Here is an 11,959-nt window from a genome sequence, read left to right on the forward strand (position 1 = left end):
TCTAACTAGCTTTCTTAAGTTAAAGGTTTACTGCAGTTAATCGTATTTCAGAGTTAACAGTTCAATCACATTTCAAACTGTCATTGTGCAATACATGGTCCCTACAGACAGACAGGGGTACAGGAACGTGAGGGTAATAGTGTTCATTTTGTTCATAGTTTCATTTACTGTGACAGTACCCAAGTCCTTAAAAAAGTCATTGGGCTTTTGGAATGATATTAACGACCGGGGGGGGGGCATGTATCATTCCAAAAGCCCAATTACTTTTTTTTAAGGCAGGGTTGAATGTACAGTATTTTGGGATACATTAGTATTTTCCCATCTTTGTAACCATAAATGCCTGGATTCATTTTAACAAAACAGGGTCTAATAACAGCATAAGAATCCCTTGGGATATTGATGACATCAGTGTGGAACTCCATATTTGGGCAAGACTTATAGTGGATCAGTGAATTATGAATTCCCAGAATGTTAAATATTCATACACACAAAAATCATGTGAAAAGTATTCTGGGAGTTAATTCCTTGGACTTCTGGCAGTGTGCACATGAAAACTTGGTACTGACTGGAGCCATAGGAGGTGTCATTTACTGCTGCCGTTTTCCCTTTTTCTCCTCTATACATATAGTTATATATTTGTTGATGACATGTACTAATGTGTTAATATGCTATGTTGATGAAGTGAATACATGGGAGCACAATGGAAACAAGTCCCCAGGACTTTTTTGCGTCATCCTTTTAGCCTAAATATCTACCTCTGTGCCGTTTACAATTCTGACAAAGTATTCAATCAATCAGTCAATCAAATTGTTTGTGAGATTAGCCACGGACAGACATTGTAAAAAGCTAATGGCATTTTTTAATGAGAACATTTCTTTGACACAGGGGTCGCACAAACAATGTAAAATTATGCTGAAAGCAAAGCTAGCCATAGATGAACCTTTGCCTGCATATCATTAAGAAAAGTCAGCCAATCATAGACTTAGACCGATTCTTGTTAAAGTATCGTTTCATGAGGTGGTGTCGGTGATGCATTGATAAGTTCTCTATGAAAACTTCAACACAAGATGTACATTTTAATGACTACCCACTCAGGTTTCCATTAAAAATTATATTGTCCGTTAGTGAGAATGTACCAACAATGACGCCCGAGTTGAACAAACTTACACCTACATAATTTCTATGAGAACACAAGTATGTATAAACCAGCTGAAAACAAGTCAGCTGAGATGTGTTTTTAGAAATTGAATTGCCTGCATCTAGAGTCTCTTTGAGAGGAGTCCGTTAACTCATTAGACAATTCTGACTAGCAGGCAACTCATATCTCATAACCCCAGAAGGAGGTCATTCAAATCTAAAGTTCTGACATAAATATACATTTTGTGTACAGACTTAGTATGACGCCAGATCTAGATATTCAAGTCCAACTGGGCATACCGGCATACTTTAAATCAATGTGCACTTGCAACTGAATTACCTTGCAACGAAAATGTAACTTTGACAATAAGGTCCTTACACACCGGGGCGATGTTTTTCATGCGAATAATACTTTTTTTAAAAAAAAACCTTATAAAGTCAATGCAAGCTTCCACACCAGTTTCACGGAGCGAAAAAAACGTCTTTTAATTATTCGGAACTAGTCCGAATTTTGCGTATATTCGCATATTCGCCGGTGTGTAACCGCCTTTCTGCTGTTCGAGCTTGGTAAATGTAGTGAATAGCTTTGGTCCAAGCAACTCAATTATTTGATGGGGAAAATAAATGCAAAGATTTCTAAAAGGTAGTTTAACTTGCCACAAGCCCTAGCATCCCTATTCTGGGCACCTCATATTAGGCCAACAATTGACAAAAATAGCAGAATATCCTGCGAAAATTAGCCTGCTGCAACCCTCCTGATTTCGTGTATAAAGGGGCGTGTGTATAGAGCCGGCGAGAGACGGCGCCTGATCCCATTGGTTCACCGATCTGTCCGTCAACCCCCGCCCCGTTAACGCAACATTATGAGCGACGCCCACTGCACTCTGGTTGGTTGGGAAATGAAACACTTCCTCATACCCAGTACAGGCTATAGTTGGGCCAGGCTTTTATTTTTTAGCAAAACTAAGCAATAAAAGCCTGGAGATCGAGGCTAGCGAAAATAGGCCAACATTCAATGAAAATAGACAATCTACATGTAGATCGGCTATTTTCAGTATTTTGCGTACAACATAGGATTTAAGTAAGTGGTTAAGCAACATTCAAAAAAGTTTTTTAATAGTTTACTGATAAATAATTCACAGCAAATTTGCACAACAAACGTCATGTTTTTACAATCAGAAAAGACAGTTCACAATGTCACATCAGTGTTGGGACTTTAAAAGTTATGAAAAGCCAGATGTGTCAGTCTACATCAGAAGGGTCCATCTTGAGAGTTAAGACATGGAGAAACCAGAAGTATTTGCTCGACTACCACCCGTCACCTTCTCCTGTAAGTGAAGATCAGCACAGAAGACATAATGAGTTAACAAAACCTTTTAAGTCCATATTTCAACTTTATATGCTTTGTAAATGAATGCCCTACTTCCTCAAGACTAAGAGTGTTGTGCAAAGTAGCCTATATACAGTACACAACGCGTTGTGAGCTTTGTTTGAACGCATTAAGTATTAACAAGGTGCTTGTGACTTAATAACTGCAAAAAGTTACATTTTGAAGTGAACATACGGCACATACGGATTTTCACCTGACAAGTGACGGTATTCAGATTTATAAACTTATTTAAAAACTCACCTTCACACCACCAACCATTTCTTCAAAAGACTTGAATGTAGAGGAATGTCTAAGGCAAACATTAACATAAATTACATTTAGCTGAGGTAACAAATATTATTAAAGATCAGTTACCTACAATGATAAAAACATATTACTTGAAGTTCTTGATGGGCGTGTCATTTACAACCAGATTTGATTGACAGCCCAATGTGCATTTTATGAACATTAGTATGCCAATAAAATCTATGCTCGCGTAAGACGTTCACAAAACTGTTGCTACAGGTCACCTTTGACCTCTGGAATTAGATGACTTGGGCTGCAACTATCGACTATTTTCTTAGCGATTATTCTATGGATTACTTTTAAAAGTGATCAAGATATTTAGATTAAAAGCAACAAAGCTTAATTCCCATTTTATACTTCATTGCACGACAGTGTTAGAAAAAATAGCCGATCTACAGGCTCACAACGGATCGCAAAGAAAGAGCAGCAGGTTGGTTTGGGGGAAGACAAAGGAATGCAGCCAATAAAAGCAAACTAAAATCTAATTTCTAAGTGAAGCACATACTGTACACTGTACTGTACAGACATCCCTACGTGAATAACAGTTACTACCAAACCATATAATATCATCACGGAAGCAAACAATCTTAAGCTTTTACCTCATAGTAGGCACACTTATGGAGTGACTGTGTGTCAGGGTTGCAGAGGAGAGAGGAAGTTTTAGATTCAGAGCGTTAAAGTGAGAAGTATAAAGATTTGACATTGATCATCATGTAGGTTAGTCTCAAACATTTCACAAACAGGACCTTTCATATGGTTAGAAAATAAAATTGGAGAATAATGATGAACCAATGGTGTATTTTTAAGTGATATTCTTTTGTTGCAATAAGTGTTAAATAGCTCTATATTTCCATACTAATCATTGCTATAGTGCCATTGTTGAATAACAGGGATCCTCCATCTTCTCTCCAATCAGGAGAGAGAACTCATACTGTATACAGGATAAACGAGTGAAATCAGGAGAGGGAACTCATAAAGTATAATAATAGCAAAAATGTATATAGCGCTTTTCTAAGAACCCAAAGTCACTTTACATAAAGAGAAGGAAGGAACCAACTATATTAAGAGGATAAACGAGTGCAATCAGGAGAGAGAACTCATACAGTATAGGGCATAGCAGCCATATAATATGATTAAATATTCAAATATCCTTTTGACACAGAATCAAAAGTTTTATGGTCATGATTCACCAGGAGCCTGCATGGCTATTGGTTCCAGGCTTAAAATAATTTATATAAACATTTTCGGAAATCTCTATGGGGGAAAGTAATGGGTTTTCTATCTGTGGAGCCACAAAATGGCCGCCACCGCTATGCCCTATAGACCCCTTAACAGACGACGTCACACTGGTTGCAAGCGATAAGAACCAGTATTGCGCGCACAGGTCCAGCACCGAGGGTGCGTTCGGAAATTGCGCACCGGAGCACACTCGCTTATTAGTTTGTATTGGCCAGTGCGCTCATTGCTGTATTTCCGAACGCACCCTATGTTGGGAATTGATTGAATGAAACAATCACCTGTGTGTTCAGTCTCAATGTTGGTAAACAAATAATTGGTCTATACACGATAAACGAGTAAAATTGGAAGTGATGAAACGACAAAATTGGAACTCGAACACAAACTGATATTTGAGGGGTTCTCTCTCATGATTGAATGAAAATTGTAAACCTCCTGAAAAGTAATTTTCTGTTTATTAAAGAGCTGGGAAGACAGGTGGACCCCAGTTACTGAACAAACACTCTACAAAACAGTTTTTTAGTTGATTACCATACAAAACAGTTTTTTAGTTGATTACCATGAGAACAGAGAGCTTTAACACATTCGTTTTTAGTTTTAACCAAAACAATATCACTTGACGCTACCTTTAATGTTTCTACAGTCCGTGTTAAACCCAGTCACCGCATTAAAATTCAGATGCAAGTGATACACACACACTTAATGATCAATACCCATGCAAAGTGCTCTTCAAACATAAAACGCCACACCATTCCAATGAGACTAATTGGTCTTACCACTTAATGAAAGGGTCTTACCGGGGTGGGGCAGGGAGCGGCAGAGCTCTGTTCACATCGTGGGGTTAAGATAAACACACACGTTAGGTCACACACTTAATGATGTCATCACTTCACACAGTAGAGGAGGACAGCAGAGACCAGGGTTGCCAGATCTGCTTATTATAATTTCCCCGCAAGATTTTATTTGAAAATAGCCGATCTACAAGCTTGTGAGCTTGTAGATCTGCTATTTTCAAATAGCTGATGTATATGATAAAGTGCTCATATGGCCCAGAGTCGCTTCTTTTGGGCTGGTTTTCCTAGACCTGGTTGCTTGTTTCTCTCACAGAATCTGGCAACACTGGCAGAGACTGGTAAACTGGAAAGCTATTGTTGCGTTAAACTCAGATGTACTGGTGTGGTGATTGGATTATGTTGAATGTTTACTGGTGTGATGGCATTAGGTTCATTGTGTTTACTACACAAGACAGGACACATTCCACTGGGAAACGTTTGTCCTCCATGCTGCTGGTCACACCGTCTAGAACCTCTCTGTCAGCACCACTGCCCTAAACATGTAGTGTTGTTGTTGGTAGTAGTAGGAATAAACACAGAAGCACCCGGGAGGAAGTGGACTAAGAAAGCCAAACAGAGTTCCTGTTTATACACAAAAAAAAAAGGAGGTGGTGCCCCCAGAGGCAAAAAAAAAAAAGAAATCCCCCCATTTTTTTTGCTGAATGACTCTCTCTAGGAATGTGGGGGTGACATAGCCTGGCTCCAGACCCTGAAAATCGCTAGCCTCGCATTCAGTCTGGTGACGCTGTAAAAGGCGGGGTTTTCTCGGTTGAACATCGAACCGGCGGCACGGCCCAATCGGGATTGGGTTAATCCAGTTATTCAGACTGAATAACGGAGTGAAACGAAAATTCAGGCGGAGTGTCAGGCTAGGGGTGACAGACATGTTTCCTTTCTCTTTTCTTGACATCAGCATGCAGGATCATCATATTCCACACAACTAGAGAACATAAAGACAGATCTCTCTGCCGACTATGATTGCGTTACAATTTTGAGGCAACAAATCCTTTCAACGGTGCACAGGGTGGCTGGAGAAAAGATGAAGACATCAAGAACAACGAGGAGAACGTTGTAAAGTATGAGGGGTACCTCATCTCTGCCAGTCTCCTGGTGATGGCCACACCCACGCTGGACAGAGCAGCAGAGGTCACCTGACCCACATGGGAGAAGGTCTCCTGGGTCCTCTTGTACCTGTAACCATGGAAACAACGTTATGGCGTGTTATGGCACATGGTCAAATCACATGGATTCATATCAAGGAAGGATGTTAAAGCTCATTATTAGAATCTAACGTTCATTGCATAGTTCCTTTTTCAGTCAAAATCCCAATCCATCCAAGAATGACACGTCAATAATATGGCTCCAGCTGTCCATCTATCTTCAAACATTTCACATGCTTATATTTAATGTTTGATTTGTTCTCCCTGCCCCTAAACTCAAAGAGGGTTTAATATGTTCCTCACTCATACAGGTACAAGTGTAGCAGAGTGACTCAGAGGCAACGCCTAGAATCTGAATGGTGGAAAATCACTCAATTTACTGTCTACTCCATCACCAGCGCTTGTGTCACTCGTCAATAAGACCTTGTCATGAGAACCACATTGCCATCTGTGTTTCAAACAAACAGTAGTCTCACCCTGCCTGCAGTCTCACACTGTGGCCGGCTCGGTCTTAAGTCAGGCTATAAACAGGTTCACTGATCCTATTTGATCTGGAAAATCCCATCAGTCTTCCAAACAAGAGCCTCTTCAACACGTGAGTGGAGCAGAACAACAACTCCAAGGGAACATCATCGTCATTATTATACTCTAGGCATCGTTTCAGTAGAACATTAAATACTTCACTACTACTCACGCATCAGAGCGACTGATGTCATCCAACGTTGCAGAGGCTGTAATGTATCTGCAGAAATAGAACAAAATGCACAGATCGGAGGATTATCAACACTTACAGAGACCATGACAGCCATGCATGTGGTTATGTAACCCTATGGCACTAGGGCCATGTTCAGATTGGCAGCTTAGACCTGGTTTTTGGCCAATCCAGATTGGAATCAGATTAAAACCAAGTCTGAACAAAAAATAAAATAATCACCAAGTTTCATTATAGTGCCAAATCATAACATGTTGTCTCAAGACACTTTATATTGTCTCTGTGGGGTGGGCCTAAAACATTGCAGATCTACAAGCTCGAAGAACACTGCGTTTCGAGCTTGTAGATCTGCTACTTTGGTGCTTTTGTGTGACGCTGCAGTATGATCAAGTAGGGCGTAAAAAGTTAAAATGGTTTCTGCCCGACAGCAACGATATATTAGAGCAGAGACCATGTCGGAGGGAAAGAGGGAAGGAGAGAGAGAACAAGATACAAGCAATAGAAACAATAGTAAAAACAGTGATGACCGCAATAACAGCAGGTATAACACTATTTTTGTCAATCAGATGTGAACCACATTCCTAGGTGGTTTGAAATGTGATTCATATCTGATTTATAATTTGTGGCATTATGGCTTTACTTGACGAAAAGCGTGGACTGTCAGTCCTAAAGATCAGATTTAATAACAGTGTGGACAGTCAGTCCTAAATTTCACATTTAATAACAGTGTGGACACAGTCAGTCCTAAAGATCACATTTAATAACAGTGTGGACACTGACAGTCAGTCCTAAAGATCACATTTAATAACAGTGTGGACAGTCAGTCCTAAAGATCACATTTAATAACAGTGTGGACAGTCAGTCCTAAAGATCAGATTTAATTACAGTGTGGACAGTCAGTCCTAAAGATCAGATTTAATAACAGTGTGGACAGTCAGTCCTAAAGATCAGATTTGCGAAAAATGGGATTTACCTGAACAGTCTGAACCAAGCATTGAGAACAAACCCCCCACACCAACATTAGTGATCAGACTACATATGACCATACTAGAGTATTGCTACAAAAGCATGCATTTTCAGTTGGTCTTCATAACCTCTTCGTGGTAAAATAAAAGTAATTACAGGTATCACATAGTTGCCAGATTCCATATTATTGCATTTGTTTAGGAGAAAAGTGTAAATAATGTGTTAATGTCTTTGTCATTATTCAGTGTAACACGCAAACCTCATTCTTCTATGTGCGTACATACTTTGTATATACACACACACATAAAGATGGAAAATCATATTATTACTATAATCATTTGTTTAACATCCTGTACTTACGGGGTTGAGGTTTGGACATCTTGCCAGCCTTTAGACAGATTCTGTTTGAAGTTGTCGAGCGGATTCAAACCCAGCTGTCTCTTGATGTCCGTCGCATATTTCTCTTTGGCCAAAAGAACTTGTCGCAAAGTCTGTATTTCATCCTCAGTCTGTGCAATGGCAAATGAAAAATAAAATGTCTTAAAAGCATAACGGATATTTTACACAATACTATATTGTCTCTCTGTCGGGTGGAAACCTCATATGTCCAAAACCTTTCAGGATTACATTCAAAAATAGCAAAAGATCTACAAGCTCAAGATCTGATTTTTTATGTTTGTGTGCGACGCCTGTAAAACACAAAAAGTAAGAATATGGAGTTGGAGATAAGAAGTTTCTGCCCAATAGCAATAATATGCACACAGCACAATAGTCTTATCTGGAGAAAAATAAATACGAATTATCTATGAATACAAACCTTTAATAATTCAATTCTCAGATCGTCCAACTCTTCCTCGGTCAGCTCAGGGGGTGAGATATCATTTCTAGGTCCAGTGCTGTAATGCATTGGTCCAGCAGAGACATTTTCTCCAGCAAAGCCTTTGAAAAGTACACGTTAAAACAAAGTGGCTGACATGGAACAATCAAATATTCATAACTGAATTACATATTTCAGTAATGGGCGTTCGAGTTATTTGTCCTGAGCAATTTGTTTACAAAACCTAAAAAAGGCGAACAGAAATGTAATTTTCATTTATATGTTCAATGGCAAAAACCAATTAATCACGATTATTTGTATGACAATTATATATAAACTAAAAACGTCATGATCGTGACAGCTCTCATCATGTAAAAGCAAGAATGCAGATGCAAACATGATGACTCCAGCTGTCCATAGTAATAATCATTATTATAATAATTATTAAGATGTAAGTATTAGTCCATTGATTGATTGATTGATTGAACACTAACAGTTTGCAAAAAAGTACTGTGGTATGATTATACAAATGGTGTAAAGGATAACACAAAGAGCTATTATTATGAATCACTTCAAGGAGGCATATACAAATGTAATATTTAAGAGTATTTGGTTGAGGAGGGGCCATGTTGGCATCCCTGAAAATCACTAGTGAAAAAGGGGGTAGGAGTTCATAAGTTTTAGACTTCATCCTACTCCTTTTCGGACATTGTTGTTGTTTTTTTCTTCTGTTTTGTATTCTATTTGTCTTTTTTTAAATAATGTTCGAAATAAAACTCATTCATTCAATGATAATATGTAGTGTCACTGTCCAGGATGCTGAATGCTCTCCATCTTGTCTGTACCTGTTGCTACAGTAATGGACTCAGCATCTACTGTTGCACCACAACAACGACGGTCGTCTGTCACGACCGTCATGGATGAACTTCCAACCTCTTACCTTTTTGGCCCGTGCATCTACATAAACGTTCAGATTTCAAATATTAAGTGCTTACACCATGGCAACGGATGTTACAATTATGTACGGGCCCTCAGAAGTACCCGTATGTTCCGCATTGTTCAATAAAAGGTATTTTAATCCAATCGGTGGCCATTTTATCATAGAGTTATAATGTATCAGAAAGTGCAGTACGCCTCCCGACCAATAGGGTCGCGTAGTTGAAAGCGTGGAGAAAATGGCCAACGATCGGATTAAAATGCTTTTTATTGAACAATACGAAATATATTAGGTACTTCTGAGGGCCCGTACAGTATTGTAACATCCATGGCCATAAGGTGAGAACTTCATATTTGAAATCTGAACGTTTATGTAGATGTACGGGCCGTAAATGGAGAAAGAGCAAACACCAGGTTGACGTTCATCCATGACGGTCATGATATGACAGTCATGGTTCAGGACCACAACACAACACAATTCTCACACAGAACACCGACACAAAGTATAATGTTACTGACAAACTACAGCGTTTCACTTCAAAACCAGCAGTAGTTGATGTTCCAGTAGAAGTAATCCTTCATAAAATTACCTTGTCTGTGCATCGTCGCTCCTTTGTCCTCGCAGACAGTTTAGTTTAGAACAAGCTAACGTTAGGCTAGTTCTCTAGGCTTAACAACAAGGACGCTGATGATGATGATGACGACGACAATTTTGATGACGTCACTCCCCGGTGACCAGGTGCGACGCATTTTGTAGTCTTTTCACAGCTGAAGGTGATGAGGTTAATAGTGTGGTGGCTGGTGGTGTGTGTAATATAATACTCTATTGTCTGCCTGTTTTTGTTTTTATGGTTTTAATTTAATTGTCATCTTTGCCAAAATTCGATGTATGTACATTGTATTGATATTAACATGCGGTGTCTCGTCTAAATAAACAAATAAAGTAAAGTAAAGCAAAGTAGTAATAATAATAATAATAATAATAATAATAATAATAATAATAATAATAATAATAATAATTGTTGAGTTTGTTCATTTAAAAAAAATCGCAAAATGTGTAAGTGAGCTGTATGCCCTGGCTACCACCTGGAATACCATAAATTCCATAATCACATGGAATTTATTATGATTATGATTATTATACATATACACAAACACATTTTGTATTGTCAATGTATTAATATAATTAAACAGAACACATTTGGGACAGAATTGTTTTCCTCTTTACATTTTCTGTAAGTGGTCTTTAAATATGTAAAGTAAAGCTTACAACCATCAGCTACAGCTATGTGACTCTCAACATGACTCTCAATAAGTCGATGATAACTAGAGATTTGACTCCATCTGCTGGCCGTATTGAAACACTGCAGTGCACTAACATCTCTAGTTGTGTAAAATACATTCTGGTTCTAGCTGACAAAATAATAATATATATTTCCTCATCGCAGCCATAATAACCGTAGTGTGCCATGGGATATTATTTTATCGCTGTTGTCGGGCACAAACCTCATATCTCCATATTTCAGCTTTTAGTTGGTTCATAAATTAAAGGTAGGGTAAGGGATATTTTTTGGTTAAAACAAAAGTGTTTGTGTTAAAAGGTTTAAGCACTATATTCTGATAGTAATAATTGATATAGAGTGTTTGTTCAGTAACAGGTGTCTCCCTGTCTCTCCAGCTCTTTGATAAACATTTCAGGTGGGTTGCAAATCATCAGCCAATCAGGAAAGAGTAGTCTATACCCCATTTTATCAGATTCATTTTTATTGTGTTCCAGTTCCAATTTTGTCTGTTCATTTCTCTGCGTCATCACTTCCAATTTCACTTGTTTAATCTGTATCCGGTGCGAGTTCTCTATCCTGATTCGAAACAATTGGTATCCCAACCTGAAACTACATTTTGTGATTACTAAAGAGATGGAGAGACAGGGAGACAGGCCCCTGTTGCTGAACAAACATTCTATATTAATGAGTTCAGAATATAGAGCTATTTAACACTTATTAAAAAAAAGAAAAAAATCACTTAACCTACCTTTAATGTCCTACTTCTTCGTTCTACAATGTCACACATAAGTAGCGAAAATAGCCAAACTACAAGCTCACGACACATCATGAGCTTGTAGATCGGCTATTTTTATGTGACACTGTTGTACAACAAAGTATTAAATAGGGTCTGTTAATTGTTAATCAGTCTAATCGATTCAGTCAATTATATATAACAATGGTTAGGGTTAGAATTTGTTTGTGTCAATGTGTTGAGCTATATATATATATATATATATATATATATATATATATATATATATATATATATATATATATATAAATCTAACAAATTATCAAAAAACTGTCTTCTTGATTATTTGATTGCACAAAAACATAATCGATGGAATAATCACTTAGAATATAATCTATAGTTGCAGCCCTAGTTGCCAGGTGCAACTTTTCTCTACCATTTCCATGAATATATAATGTGAGTTGCAGTGAA

At 38.1% G+C, this 11,959-nt stretch overlaps 1 protein-coding gene across 2 annotated transcripts; it reads right to left on the reverse strand.

The window, feature by feature from the left end:
- Positions 1 to 2,239: 2,239 nt before the first annotated feature.
- LOC308096922 (tumor protein D54-like) lies at positions 2,240 to 10,171 on the reverse strand. Of its 2 annotated transcripts, XM_080444443.1 has the most exons (9): positions 10,063 to 10,171; positions 8,537 to 8,658; positions 8,080 to 8,228; positions 6,736 to 6,783; positions 5,971 to 6,072; positions 4,846 to 4,872; positions 3,412 to 3,438; positions 2,768 to 2,816; positions 2,240 to 2,465 (listed from the first exon to the last, which is right to left on the reverse strand). In XM_080444443.1, exons 1-9 carry the CDS (start codon positions 10,073 to 10,075, stop codon positions 2,412 to 2,414), a joined length of 591 nt encoding a protein of 196 aa, XP_080300569.1. In that variant the 5' UTR covers positions 10,076 to 10,171; the 3' UTR covers positions 2,240 to 2,411. The 2 variants fall into 2 exon arrangements, with proteins under 2 accessions (XP_080300569.1, XP_080300570.1); XM_080444444.1 differs by lacking the exon at positions 3,412 to 3,438.
- Between the last annotated feature and the right edge of the window lie 1,788 nt (positions 10,172 to 11,959).

The sequence above is a fragment of the Gymnoscopelus braueri genome (genome assembly GCF_963280865.1).
Source record: "Gymnoscopelus braueri genome assembly, chromosome: 12".
Lineage (NCBI taxonomy): Eukaryota > Metazoa > Chordata > Actinopteri > Myctophiformes > Myctophidae > Gymnoscopelus > Gymnoscopelus braueri.